General features: G+C 39.6%; 3 protein-coding genes across 5 annotated transcripts in view; 2 read left to right on the top strand and 1 right to left on the bottom strand.

The window, feature by feature from the left end:
• The window catches only part of LOC6529563, a 124,424-nt gene that overhangs the window by 15,766 nt on the left and 93,470 nt on the right, over nt 1-15,188 (top strand). For all 3 annotated transcript variants that reach the window (XM_039373189.1, XM_015196616.2, XM_039373188.1), the window contains exon 3: nt 13,916-14,014. The gene's annotated coding sequence lies outside the window, so the exon portion shown is untranslated. The remainder of the gene's footprint in view (nt 1-13,915; nt 14,015-15,188) is intronic.
• Nucleotides 1,903-2,340, top strand: LOC6529566. The gene is made up of 2 exons (XM_002090527.3): nt 1,903-2,003; nt 2,064-2,340. Exons 1-2 carry the CDS (start codon nt 1,999-2,001, stop codon nt 2,236-2,238), a joined length of 180 nt encoding a protein of 59 aa, XP_002090563.2. The 5' UTR covers nt 1,903-1,998; the 3' UTR covers nt 2,239-2,340.
• Nucleotides 8,007-8,608, bottom strand: LOC26535258. The gene is given in 3 exon segments (XM_015197401.2): nt 8,007-8,174; nt 8,176-8,235; nt 8,290-8,608. Coding segments are annotated over 3 exon segments (282 nt in total). The 5' UTR covers nt 8,458-8,608; the 3' UTR covers nt 8,007-8,120.

The raw sequence follows: 15,188 nt of genomic DNA, 5'->3' as shown, positions 1-15,188 counted from the left end.
GCTAAAACAACAAATAATAACGCCGTTGATTTCATTTCTCATCTGGCCCTTTTTCGTTATCCCCTTCCATTGGACGTCACTTTTTTCGAGCTGTTTCCTCCTTTTTTCCGCTCTGTTTGTCTACTTGTTAGCAGCCGCCTTGGAATTAACACGTTAAAAATTCGCTGTCCGATTTCCCGCATTTCCCCGCCCTTTCACTATTTCCGCTTTCTTTTAAGTGAGCCATAAAAAACAAAAATCAACGAGCTTTCTGTCGCCTAACGCCTCGTTATATGTTTGACCATGCTTACGGAAATCATGAACATTTTCTTAAAGTTCCCAGCCAGTTTTAACGAATTGGCAGTAATATCTCCGAAAAACAGTAAAAATTCTTCAAAAAGATGAGTCTGTAAGATTTTAAAAAATCGAGCTGCGACCGAGTAATATTTGGCAAGATTCTCCTAAGACATATACCTAAGTTTATTATATATGTGTTTTTCTTTTCAAATTTAAATATTTATCTGTTACAAGTTCAATAATATACCAGTATCTAGCTCTATATAACATATTAACGAACGCCTCTGAAACAAATTTAAGTGAACGCATAAATGATATCTTTCAATGAAATTGATATCGGTGATTTATTAAGCTTGCTTTGAAAGTGGGTAATTGCCTTACTTTGCCCGCACTTTAGCCCATTTTCCATCTTTTCTCGCACTATGATGGCCTGCTTTTCAAGCTCCATAACGCGACCCCAATGGGACCTTCCCCCTAGCCACTCGGCGCAGCTCAACTTAACTTTTCACTTTCAATCTGCCAAGCTCGGCGGCCCATAAAGCGGGGCGTTTATGGCCAACACGCGTGGCTAACACACTGAAGCCCGGACACTGAACCAGGATCCACTGAAAAAAGAAACTTTCATAATTCATAAGCGGCAGGAATAAACTGCCTGCCGACTGCCGGGAAAACCTACCAAGCACACGATAGCACTTGGACTTACACTTCATATGGGGCAAGTGTGGTATGGGATCCGTGAGAAGGCCACAAATCATGTTTTAACATCTTAATAAGTCCATCCAACCGAATTTGAATATTGGCCATGGTCGGGACATGTGGCGAACACTCTGTTTTCCCCAGCCAAATTTTCTCCGGCTTCTACCTCGTGACGTGCGCATTTTCCTGCATCATCATCAGAACCACACAGAAGAACCAAAAAAAAAAAATTAAGAGGAAGACGAGACCACTCCTCGGTGCTTTTTATTTGCGCTGGCTTTTTATGACATTTCAAGGGAAAATTTATATAATAATCATAAAAGCGGGAGAGCATGACCGTTGCGGAAATGCTGCGATTTATTTGTATTTGCAGAGTCTTTTCCGCTCACTATGTTTGTGTTTTATTTGCAGCCAATTGATTTGACTGGCGGCGGGAAACTCCGATGATGGGTATGATTTTTTTCCTTTTCGTTGCCACGGGCATTGTTTTTGGCGATGTGGAACATAAAAGCGTAACATCATATGGCCGGAGCACTCGTCCTTTGGCTCGCGATGCCATCATTGTTCCCACTGAGGTTCTCTTTATGTGGCATGAATGATTTTATGACCGCCCACACAGCAAAGCAAGAAAAATGCTGGAAAAGCGGGAAAAGGTTGTTCTGCACTTCGCCCACTTTCCTGGGCATCAAATCGGGAAATTGTTGCAATTAAAGTGTAAATAATGATGCAGCTTACAATAAAGGAAACGTGCTAAATTATTTCTTAAGGCCCAGATGCTATCAAACTTTAGCTTTAGTATGCAGTGCACATTGATTATCTACCTTTCACCTCCAAGTGAAAAAAATTACATTCCTTAGTCGACATTTAGTGGACATACATGCGCAGGCTTTTGAACAAAGTGTGCCCTGATAAAGAATTTTAAAGCAATACATGTACGCCCCCTGAATTTTTCAGTTAAACCCCAAAACTCTACAAGGAAACATCGAAACTTCAATTTTTACTTTACTTTTACAAAATAACATCAGAATGTTGTGAGTATAAATATCCAAAATTTACGTAGGTACAATTTGTTTAACAAAGCCTTTCGTCAGTGAGTCTTTCGATTGGACTTTAGGACTAGATTTGAAGAGCTTTCGCGATGTGAAACAGCGTATAGTGAGAAAAATCGGGGATCTGGAGCACCAAGGAGCTAAGTGGGGTCGCCTCATCGGCATTGAAGATGGCAAGGATGATGCTTTCCTTCGTTTCATGAAGAAGAACATCTAACCCGGTTAACAAAATTGACAAAAATGCGTATTGCATGTTACTTTAAAGCCATACAAGAATACACTTGTTCGATATACAAAATGCATTACCTTGCGTAAACAATTCCGAGTATTGTAGTTTTTTTGACTCTCGGATCTCAATTATTCGCTTAGCCTTTATGATGATTCTGTTGCCTGGAATATCGTTGTCCAACCGCAAAAATGGAAAAGCACTGCACGGGTGAAAAAAGGAAAACTTTGCAAATTTTCTAGTGGTTCGGGCGAGCTGAAACATATGGGAGCACAGAGAGAACTGAAGTAAGATGGGTGGCGCAAAAAGAGTTGCTGAAAAACTGCTGAAAAATGACATTAATTTTAATGCATCGCAACAACCGGAACAAAATGGACAGCAAAAAAGTTTTGCACTTTTTCCACTCGATTTTTTAATTAAAAATTGTTTGTGGCGCGCATTTTGCATTTTTGAAAAGTGAACAGAGGATGTGTTGCCGTGAATTTTTATTGTGGATTTCCTTTTATTGGGGACGAAAAGAATCCTTTACTTTTCCCACCGTCCCGCTTGTCACTTGAACTGTCAATTACATTTGTGAACCGCTCATCGTCGAGCTTCCCCACATCAAACTCATTTTCGTGTGCATGCATGCGAAATTTTGCCTTCGATTCTCTTATTTTCGGTTTCATCTTTTTGGGTTTTCCGCCCATATTGTACTTATATATTCCTCAGTAGCGGCATTTGATTAACATTTAAATTTGCTTTCGGCGTATGTGCAACTGACAGTCGAGTTTTCCTTCGGTTACGGAACCTGTACCACTACCACTACCAGTACCAGTAGCAGCACCAGTTTTCTTCACGTTTCCGTTCGAATTTGCCTCGGCTCGAGTGCAAAGTGCGTGCTTAGGACACACAATAATCAATTGTTTTAGCCTCACTTATCGAGTGCCAATAGAATACTAGCTGCCTCCTGTTCTGGACATTTGATTCGATTCGGTTCGAGTGAAGTCGGGTTATTGATGATGGCTCTGGAAATCGGACCACACTCGGGCACATATTTATATTATTCGCTGCGGAAAATGGTTTATTGTTTATTGAAATGAAATATTGTTCTCGGGTGCCTTGGCAATTTGCATGCGTTGATTGCTAAACTGAAGTGCGCTCTTCAAGGTAAATCAAAAATGTGTTGTCAGTTTGACAATTGAAATGATTTAAACTTGTTCGGCAAAACAGCGAAATGTGAAAAAATTACCAAATCTTGTATTCTAGTTCATTAAAACTGCGACTAAATTTTCAGTTTTCGCCATAGCCGCTTTTTATACCACATTACCTATATTTCTTCTCTTCGGTATATTTAACAAAGCTTTGACATCAATTACTGATTATATGATAAATACCGCTAAATTGGATCGATGGCATGCACTAAGCAATGAAAAAATGCGTACGTCAATTTTATGGTTCCATTCCGCAAATATTTCGCTTATTAATTGGAAAACCTTTATATCAACAATGTTATACTTATTTATATAGACGCAATGTGTAGTATGCGCTGAATTTTGCCCTCCATTTAGTCGTTCCTCTTCAGGAACCTAGGAACTCAGCTCTGAAACAGCAAACTGCGCCGTGTGAGAGTGTGTGGGGTGGAGCCAAAGAAAATCCTGGGCAGAATGGTGGCAGGACTAAAGTACGTGTTGATTATGGAGCGTGGTTGTTATTATTATTGTTGCAGCAACATCTTCTTCTTGGGTGTTGTGGTTAATGCTAGTGTGGCATTGCAGGGGGAAGTAGAAGAACTTCTACACCATTTACCATATTCCACGACTAGCAGCAAACGTAGTTTTTTATGCAAATATTTAAGAGCATCATCGAAGGCACGGCGAGTGCAAGATTCTTTCCACTCAACGGGGTGTGCATGTGAGTGTGCAATAATGCCCCCTATGTGTGTGTGTATGGTGGTATGATGGGAGGAGGAAAATCCCCTTCTGCGTAAGCCATATGTAGAGATATGTTTATGTCTGTGCACTACACTCGACGATAAAATCGTCATGTTGTCGTAATGTCTGCATCAAATTGCATTTTCCCAACGCCTCTGGCACGTCGCTAACTCTCAGTCCCTCCCACTTTTCGCAACTGCCCTCATTTCCCACTTTTCCCAGGAGTGAGGATATGGGGGTTCCATATGTGTCGACATCGCCAACGCAATGTGTATTTATGCATAGTTTAATGCGGTTCAATGTCTGGTAACGACATCAAAACACCAGTAGGGATGGCGGGGCGACAAGGGGGAAGCTTCCCACCTACTCCACTCACTGAAGTCATAATCATAATCAGGAATCATAGTCAGTCGCAGAAAAAGAAGAAGCTGCGTCTGACTTGAATAGATATTTTTATTATTTTCAAATTGAATTCGCATATCGTTAGTAACGGCAAAGACCAAGGGAAATCGGGAAACGGATTGAAACTGCGCTTGAATGCACGTTAACCAAATCGGATTTGCTTAATATATGATCCGGAATTCGAATTTGATTGCTAAGTGCATTTTATGTGCATATCGATGGTATGACAATATTATGATAGGACCTAAGTGAGGGATTAAATAGCAATGAAGGGGAGGTGCAAAACTGTGCAGATTATTGGAATTAAATGAAGATTTTAAGGGGACTTTAGTAAAGAAATTATTAGGGGAGATGTCAAAACGTCAGGCACCCTAATATTTATAAATATAATTATAAATGCTATTAAGTGTCTGACTTCAGCCCATTAAATTATTTTTGAATTCAGTTATCAACAAAAATTAAGACTGACATTTTTACCTAAAAATAAATCTGTTGTAAAATGATCCTTGTTATCATTACTCGCAAGAGTATTTTTGGTTCATTCTGGGCTCGACCTTGGTTTTTTCCCAAACCGAACAAGATGCCCCATTCGTGTCATTTGTTTGTCTAGTGGTATTTTATCATTCTGCTGATTTGAAGTACCAGCAGAGATGTATTTCACTCAGTGTCCTGGATCTTGTATCCTGCGTATCCTCGTGTCCTTCGCCACTCGACGATTTGAAGATGCAAAAATGTCCATTTAACCGAGATTTATGGCAGCCAGCAGGGTTATTTATGGCAATTTGTTTTATTTACACGATATCTGCCAGTGGCCAGATGGAAAGCCACCTCCATTCCCTGGCACTAAGCACTCGCAAATAAATTTGCACAAATTATAATGGGTCATGGGGATTAAATTCAAACACGCCCAGCAAAAAAAGCGGGGTATGTGCCTATAGCCATGGTTAAATGGATAAAATTCGATGGAAAAAGTTGAGGAGAGAGGAAACTCGGGGGGAAAACTCGCCCGCGGGTCAGTTTATCGCATTTATTGGCGCTCTATATTTTATACATAAATTCTGAGCCACGTTGCGTTGTTGCAGGTGCAGCAGCTGCACACAAAAACAAACTGGCAAACACGCAAACAAACAGAAAAACGAAAGCAAATGCAAATAGCTTAATACACATTTTTTGGCCTGGCCGAAACAAGCTTTTCCCTCTCTTATTTTATCCGCCCCATATACAAACATATATCTGCATACAAATATATATGGAAAATAGGGAGTCCCGGCAGCATAATGAATGCCACATAAATCCGGCGGGTCCGTGCACTAGATTTCATGGCTATGATTTTGTAATAAAAATGCATTTTTATTATGAAAATAAATTGCATTCCTTTCGCTGCTTTTTCTTTATATATCATGTGCTTTTTGCGCTCACTTTGTTAAATTATTTGGAGAGCTGAAGTGGGTGAGATAGGTCCCTGAAATCATCATTTAAATTCCATGAAAAAATCGCTCTTCAAATGCTGAAAGGAATGAACGGGCCGTGGAAATGGTGTCAGAACAGGCCAATATTAATTAGTTAATTTGCGGTCAATGGCCCAGAAATGTGGGAAACAGGAAACGATTGCTTATTTAGCTGATTGTCCTTGGCTTAATGTCGCGTATACGCAATGGGAGTTCTTTTCGGGACAGTGGCTAAAATAAAGATATTAAAGGAAAAGCGTTTAATTATGCCATTTCCATTTAAAAACAAAAACGTTGGTTTTTAAAAAATTGTTACATTTTTAAGTCTTGTACTTGATCTTTTTAAAGTTCTATCAGTTGTAATCGTGTCTTGTTCCGTGCCATTTAAATTGATTTAGTGTAAGCTCCAAAATATATTGCGTATACGCGATGTGAGCCGATTAGCGTGCAAAACTGTTGCATGTTAAACGGGTTTTCGTGTCGTAAAAACCGCAAAAACCAAGCAGCAACAAAAACAGACAACGAATGGCAATGCAAATCCAAAATGGCGTTAACTACAAGAAGAGCAGCAGCAACAACATTGTCAATCCCTTTTTCAAAACTTTTATTGTGCAGTCAAGCGTAAACAAAAATGCCCCAAAAATAAATAGAAATACAAGGACGGGAGGCAGACGCAGACACCCACACCGACACCCAATATGGCCGCGTGGAAAACTAATATGCTTTAATGGCTTAGGACTTTCAGGACTTTGAATGGCTGCCCTCACAATGTTATCCTTTTGCTCAGCCTGAATCCCTTGGCTTTTTGCGTAAACAAGTCAAATGGATAAAAAGACATGACGAGCAATTTTGCACTGGCAAAAATATTTGTAATTAAAATATAGTCTCAAAAATAAATTACATATCATCATTTTTGTATATTTATAGAAAACATTTTATAAATGGATATTTTAAATTAGTTTTGTGTTTAATTTATAACGATATTTATAAAGAAATAAATATCTTTAAAAATGAATAAAAACGCTGGAAGTTTTTATACAAAGTATGTGGCACTGTTTAGGTGAAATTCTCCCTGTTGACATATTTTTAGCCATCCTCCGATTTCGTCACTGTCTGCTGCATATGTTTGGCTTGACTTGCGTCTGCTTAATGCGCAAAATATTGCGATGATCAATAACAATCGCCTGTCCCCTGCAGCTCTGGGAGAAATCCCCCCCGTCCGTTACACCCCTGCAAATCCACCATTAAACCCCCATTGCCATTTGTTGTTATCATGTTTGGCGTCATTATTGTTGTAATTTATTTGCGCTCTGCACATTTTTCGCTTACGCCTTGGCTCAGTTTTGCCTTTTGTCCATTTGTATTGTGTGTGTATGTTGGACTTTTATCAGTTGCGACAAATGTGGCAAGCTGGAAAAGCCACAACCAAACACATACACATACACTGTTTTAGGGTGCCTTGGTGGGTGTGCATTCGGCGTGTGTGTTGAGCGTTTGATCTTTCAATTATGGTTTATGGTTCAATGGTAATTGAATGTCTAAAGTGGGCAGTGTAGACCGAAATCAATGTCGGCGACATACTATGAAATGAGTTGTTACTGATGCAGAAATGTAATGTAAAGGTTAAAGCTTAAAGTGTTGTATAATTAAGATTTAAGAGTTCCAAGAAAACAACATATGTATATCGCAAGATTCACTTTCGGGGCATGTTAATTACCTTAGGCATGTAGGCTTTTTAAAAAAAAACAAGAGAGAACGCTATAGTCGAGTTCCCCGACTATCTGATACCCGTTACTCAGCTAGTGGATGTGGAAGAAGAAATTTAAACACTGACAGTTTTTGGCGGTTTGTGGGCGTTAGAGTGGGCGTGGCAAAAAGTTTTTTGGAAAATTGATAGAAATTTACAAGACTAATACAAAAATGAAAAAATATCAAAACATTTTTCAAAAGTGTGGGCGTGGCACTTTGGGCACTAATATAAGAATGTAAAGTTTTCGAAAATTTCTTTTTCCCTCATATTGTTTGTACATCGACTTAAGGACTCGTTTCCTCGTTTTCCCGAGACAATAAATGATAAAAGGCCGAGGCCAGCACATACAGTTGACCTTCCCTAAGAGCTACCCGAATAAACAGCATCTGCTTTTTGTAAGCCCCTCGTTTTCCGTCGTCACTACTGTTCCTCAACTGTCGTGCATTAATTTGCGCAAATGACAAAAGCATGTTTGCTAATGGAAAACCTGTCTGTCAAATTTGCTTAAGTGAGTAAAATTTATTCTCACCTTGGTTTTTTCCACTGCCCGTTTCCTTTCCCTTTTCTGGGATGTCAAGAATGACTTTTCTTGTTGACTCGACAGCGGGGTTAATAATGAGCGGACATAATTAGTTGCAAAAGTGCAGTTCGTGTAGCATGTAGTTTGTCGGGGAAAGGGGATACCACAATTTATCATTCATCATCCGATTGTGAAAATCGTCTGCATTTGACACTTTTCTCTGGGCAAACAATAAATTTAAAGCCAGTCCGAAGTGAGACCAACAAATTATCCCCCAGCACACATGCCGACACAATTAGTTAGGAGCCAGGAGAAGAAAAAACCGAAGCACCACAAAAATAAAACTTGAAATGAAAACTATGCTCTGGTGATTTATGTTCTCCGAAAGTTTACCAAAGAAACGAGCGAGACAGGTCCGGAAAATCCGAAACTATGCTATGCAAAACTTCAAAACAACTGCCAAGGGTGTGTGGGGGGGGGAAATCGAGGGGAAAAAGGCCAAGCCGCAGCAATAAAAATCGACGGCAGGGCCAAGGATAAAGGAGCCTGCCTATAAGGGATACGAACTCGGGGCAAAACCCAGAGAAACAGCAGCTAAGCCACATGTGTCGCGCCCCGATCGAAAGCGCCGTAAATTAGGTCAGCGGGAAAAAAAGGGTACATGTCGAGTACGCTGCGGAAAAGCGGGAAAGTCAACCAGAGTGTAACTCACCCACAACGAAACAAATCGGCGAAGCATACCAAATCATGAGGGTAAAACGTGCTCACACTTTACAAAGCTGGTCTAGTAGGTTTAACTTGCAGTGAGGAAAAATGTATTACTTTTAAAGAGTGAGAACTTTAATGTAACAAGAATATAGTTTTAAAGTAAAAAATCTTTTTCACTTCAGTTCACTCAAACAGTTGAATGTTTTTCTGATAAACAATTATAAGACGCAATATAAATTTTAGAAGGTAATTATATGTTACTTTAAAGTCTGTGCGTGATTTATGCGTTCGGTTTAAATTACAAAGCTAACATTATTTACATCAGGTTTTTTTGTTGAGTGGAAAATGGGCTCACCTGATGAATGTAGAGATATATAAAACTACTCTATTTTGCCGCAGGAAATGTATTTATCAATTTGCAATTGCAAGTAGCGCAGCCAGACAAAGGAGAAATCTCAGGGAATTACATTTTATTGCCATGCGGTTTTATATATTTTTCGTTTTTTCCTTTTTATTGGGATCTGTTAGTTTCAATGGATAGTCAGGTATCTAGACCTGCACTAAATAACTTAGCTCCATCTACTCCACAGCTCCTAGCTTTCTGGGTGGGAAACTTACTTTCAGCAAAGTTTCAGGATTTTAAAAGTGTGTGTGTGAGCCACGATTTCTTTTATTTTTACCCATTGCTGCAGTTTAAAGTTAAGCCAAGTCGTTGAAAAGTTGGCTTTGCGGCCAACGGCAGCAGGAAGGCTTCAAAATAAATGCGCTGTGAAAGTCAATCAAGTGTTGCAACATCGACTTTCTATCCGCTGCCCCTTTGCCACTTGCCACTTGCCACTTTTTCCCCGAGTTTCCCAGGAACTGCATTTACATCTTGATTGCAATTGATAGGTGGTCGGCAGGGTAAGTCTAGAGCTGCAGGAGATAGTTAAAAGTGCCGGGCGTTTCCTATTAAATATTAATCACGCTGAAAGTGGACGACGGAGTATCTGCTGAAAGCGATTGATAATGGCATGCAGTTCAGTAATTAATTGAAGAGATTAATGGCTGCATATTCTTGGTCCAGAAACCGCTTTTAAATATGTTATTCCGGGTTAACGTTGTATATTTATTATTTCTTTGCATGAACTAAATTTTGTTTTTAGACTTCCTGAGCTTGAGCTGTTACCTGCTTATATTTACTCTTCCCAGTCTCTTTCTCATTTTCGTTGTTGGCCTACAAAATAATTGCATACTTTTGGTGCCACCAAACTTTATTTGAATTCTCCGAGGTCCTGGAACCCATGGGAATAAGTTTCGGTTTCCTCTTCCCCGTTTGTGCTACCAAACTTTCACTGAACTTCCCCTCATCAACCAAATGCGACTGTAAAATTATACAAATTAATTTGGGAGCGACAATTGCGTCAGAGTTTCATTTGAGTGAGAAAAATAGGGCGGGAAGCGGAGGCTGAAGTCCCTAGGCGGGAGGATCTATTCCGGTTGCCATTTCCTGTTTTGGAGGCGGGCTGTGGGCGTGGCGTCACATTAATTATGCTCAAGTGTCCGCTGGGAAAGCGGCAAACACTTGTTCCGTAATGACTTTTGTACCATCAGACGACACGCCCTTAAAAAAATGCCAAAAAGGGGACATCAGGCTTTTGATTTGATTTAGAACCCAAGCAGCTTTAAGGGCAAAACGCAGGCGAGAATGAACGGATTTTAACGCATAAAACTAAGCGTCAAGAGTCGAGCTGAAAATGTATCCGTCCAACAGCAGCAAGGCAATACATCATAGATTTATGTCAGCATCATCACCCACCTAAAACAGATAGAGATGGAATGTGAGAAATGGAAAGAGGGCAACAATGAACCAACTATAAACCCGAAAAGAAAGTAAATAAAAGACAGAAAACAGGAAAAACAGCACTGAAAAGCGAAGCAAAACTGAAATTGGTGAGCGTAAAAATGAAATTGAGCAGCAGGCTCCAGTCTATCTTTATGTGTGTGTGAGTTGGGAAAAGTGGAAAAGCAAATTGGGAGCAAATTGTAAACCTTATCAGAGCCAGTAGCGTCAGGATGGGTGAGAAAATGGGAAAACGGACAAACTGGCAGAAAGCAAACATGTAAATAAATCTGTGGCTCCCAGAAGTTGTTCCACTTAATTTGATTGAAGAAAAAACTAAATAAGCTGCAAGAGAAGGGGAGTCAAGTGGCCCAACTAGAAGAAAACTTCTAAGATTTCCTCTCAGCGGAAAATGAAACTTTAATTTCTGCTGCAAAACTTGTCAAGCTGCAGTAGAAATTTGAAGACGATCAGTCGAAAGGTTATATTCCGTTAAAAAGGAAAGATAAGTACAAAAGCACTTTTTCTTTATTTTTAAAACATACAACATTTTTAACATAATAAATACGGCTTATAAACTTAATTGTTTCATTCAAATAAAGGTAAGGTGCTTATTTCTCTGAGTGGGGAGCTGAAACAAGAGTGCCTTTGTGGAATGTCATTGATTTATTTGCTATCTTCTTTAAAAGAATTCCTCTTTAATGCGTTCATTTCATTACTCATGCTTTCATATTTCGTTTGATTCCCCACATTATTCAGCTGTGCCTGTTTGCTTTTATCTTTATTTCGCCCACTTTTCCTCGACTTTCCTCCCACACAGACCACTTGTATTTATTTGTTCTCAATTACTCTCGCATCTTGGGGGCGCCGCAGTTTTTAAGCTTAACAGCATTTTTCCACCCACTTGATTGTTGAAAATAATATAAATTTATACATACAACAAGGAAGAAAAGCGAAAATTTCTTATTTCCATTTCTGTGGCTTATTTCGCTTTAGCCCACTTCTGTGCCATTTGTATTTGTTGCTTTACACTTTCGCACTGCCGCAATTTTAGCTATTTCTCTTACTGGGCCAAAGGGAAAAAGATGCCGAAACAGAAATTGTGGCCGGCAAAAAGTTGAAGTTTATTTATTCTGCCGTGGGTGTGGAAAAAATGGGAAGCGGGAATGAAAACCACCTGCACTTTTTCTTTCACGTGCCAGCGACCACGAGCCACTTTTCCTGGAAAACGAGATGGAAAATGCCTGGACTTTCATTACATGGCCAGAAAACGCAGAAAACTTTTCACTTGTTCTCCCATTTTTCTTTTTATTTGTGGTTTCGGTGTTTTTGTTTTGGCCTGCGGCTCTGGCTGCAGGTATTTATATTTAAATGCGGATTGCGGTTCGCCATTGCGCCTATTGTTATGCAATGAAAGTTTGTTCGCGAGCCGAAACTCCCATAACCACGATTTCGGATGGCTCTCAGGACTGGCAGTCCAGACAATTTTCATAAATTTTCTGGGACCTACCAGCAGTGCGGTTTCATGTGTCTCCAGCAGCCATTTCTCAGCGACCTTCAATGTCAACGTTTTAATTGTGTTATTGACTTCTAACCACATTTTCGCACCAAATATATGTGTCCTTGACAAAAAGGACACACGTGGAGGCAGATAAATATTGGGAGACACCGAAGAGTGAAAGAAAAATCGTTAAGAAAACTCAGTGGACCATAATTTGTTGTGGCTGCCCGGCAGAAAGCAGTAAATAGATGTATACCATATATGTATGTGTATGCGTAACATAGATATTCCTTTTATAGTATATACCCGAGATCTCTCATACATTCTAAACTGCCCAGGCATAAATATATATTTTTATACATCTATTTTTCCCCTTTTTTTTGGTCTGTTGACGCAAAAAGTGTTTGCCCCGCCCACTCCTTGGCTTCTTTTCGGGGTTATATTTTTTTGTTGTGTGCTTGCAAAGTGAAATTTATTAGAAACGCAAAATCTGTTTGCAGATTGTGTATAAGATTTGATTATTTATGGTCAGTTGTTTGTTGTGGCCAACAAACCAGAAGCCAACATTGAAAATTGGCTAACAAAACAAGCTAGCGAGCGCGGCGTAAGAGCCAAGGAAAAAGCGTAAACAGATAGCAAGTGTTGGCCAAGGGAGTTGATTTATGTAAATTTCTTGGTTTCGCCCACAAAAGATGGGGCGGAATTGTTGTGAAAATATAGAAAATTATATTCAATAAAAAACTCCCTTACAAGCCAAAACTTCGCATTCACAAAAAAAACAAGAGAGAACGCTATAGTCGAGTTCGCCGACTATCTGATACCCGTTACTCAGCTGGTGGAAGTGCGAAGGAGTGGGCTCAACTCTGACAGTTTTTGGCGGTTTGTGGGCGTTGGAGTGGGCGTGGCAAAAATTTTTTCCAGACAGACGGTCGGACGGACGGACGGTCGGACGGACAGACGGACATGGCCAGATCAACTCGGTATTGATCCTGATCAAAATATATACTTTATATGGTCGGAAACGCTTCCTTCTGCCTGTTACATACTTTTCAACGAATCTAGTATACCCTTTTACTCTACGAGTAACGGGTATAACTAAACCATGTCGAATGTTTTGAAAAAAAGAGGAGACCGACTAAAATGGTAGATGCAAACCGAACGTTCAATATTTACAAAACATGTATGGTAATATTTACTATAAATTTTTTAATCATTTTAAAAATTTTGCTTTTGCCTCCAAGTACGTGCAATGGTTTTCTGAAATCTTATTCTAAGTTTGCGATAGAGGGAAACAAATCACTTTGGACCCCAGCTCCTTAAGAGAATTCCATCCAGCATTCTTGCAGCATTCGTCGGCTTTAGTTTCCCCATCCAGACACAAGTTTTGCATCCACTAAATTAAACTGAGAAAAATTCCCCTGCTCACACAGAAAACTCTTCAACACAAATTCAACTAATTAACTTAAGGCTCCTCGAGGAAGCAACCAAAGCAAAACCAGACCATTCCAGAATTCTCCCTCCATCAACTACAGGAAAAGCAAATAATTTTCAACAAATTTAACTAACGCCAAAATAAAAAAACTTTTCCCTGTTGTTGCTTTCAGAATTAACTCGACAGAGAAAGGAGAAATTGAGAAAAGAACCGGAGAACCAGAGAACTGCAGAGCTGGAGAACTGGAGCGTGAGGCCCAACTAAACAGGAGGTAAGTTGGGTAAACAACTCGAATCGCAATTAACGCCGAAGGGGTGGAATACTGGGAATCCCCCAGAAATACCTTCATACCATTTGGGAGTTTTTCTTTGCCATATACGGTATTTTATTACCACTCGCTATTTGCATAACGACTCAAAAGCACTTGCCGCATGCAGGTGAAAAACTATTTGGCTATTGGGGTATTGGGGTTACCTTAATGAAATACGCGTAACGAAATTTGCGTTTCCCATGAATAATGCATGATCCAGGTGGACACAACTGAAACTGTTGCTCCAGGCATATACAAATTGCGAATAAGTATTTTTTGACATTCTGGGATGCTGTGGGAAAACTTTAACCCAACTAACATTAAGGGGTTAAATATGTAGGAACTGCTCTTATTTTAGTATTTTCCTCCTCTTGCTTGTTGTACTTTGGCTACAAGTTTTTCGCTGAGTTTTCGTTTTTATTTCGTGCGTCCGCAAATATTGACCGAATTAACAAAAGCTGCTGCAAAAGTTTCACCGCAAACAAAGGCGAGCAAATGGCGTGGGCCAGGAGTCGTCCCCTCTCTCTTGCACATCCTATCCCCTCTCTCTTTCTTTCTCGCTCTCTCTTTCCTTCTTTTGCATTCGTAAAGGCTCTTACTTGGCTCTGTCCTGCGAAGTGTCAACACGTCTTTGTAACCCAAAAAGAGGAGACTCCCTGCAGATGGAAAACTTATTACTGCCGCTAAGCAAATTTTTGCACCAAGGTAGGCAATAAGCGGGTGAAATTCATGCGTACATGGTCGGCATTAAATTCAAGAAAGCTATAAGATGATTTAGTAAGCTGCAAGTAAACTTGGTAAATTAAAGATAAGTTAGACTGACTTTTAAAATTTTAGTATATAATATTTTGTATCGAACTTAGCTATAATCAAGCAAATATCCTTTGAACAACACATTGCGTTGCCCTACAAAAATATTTCCAGAGGTACAACATTTTTAGAGAAACAATTTTAAAACAATTACTTTCTCAACTACACACAGAAAATTATTTGCATCATCGATTTACTTTGCAAAAATATTTTTTAGAAATTCGAGGAAAACAAACTTTTAGCTCAAACAAAATAGTTTCCATTCAGGCAGGAACCTACGGCCAAAACAAATTGTAACCAATCCGAAATATTTTCGAACTACAAA

This window comes from Drosophila yakuba, chromosome 2R (assembly GCF_016746365.2).
Source record: "Drosophila yakuba strain Tai18E2 chromosome 2R, Prin_Dyak_Tai18E2_2.1, whole genome shotgun sequence".
NCBI classification, from domain to species: domain Eukaryota; kingdom Metazoa; phylum Arthropoda; class Insecta; order Diptera; family Drosophilidae; genus Drosophila; species Drosophila yakuba.
This window is presented reverse-complemented; position numbering and strand designations above follow the sequence as displayed.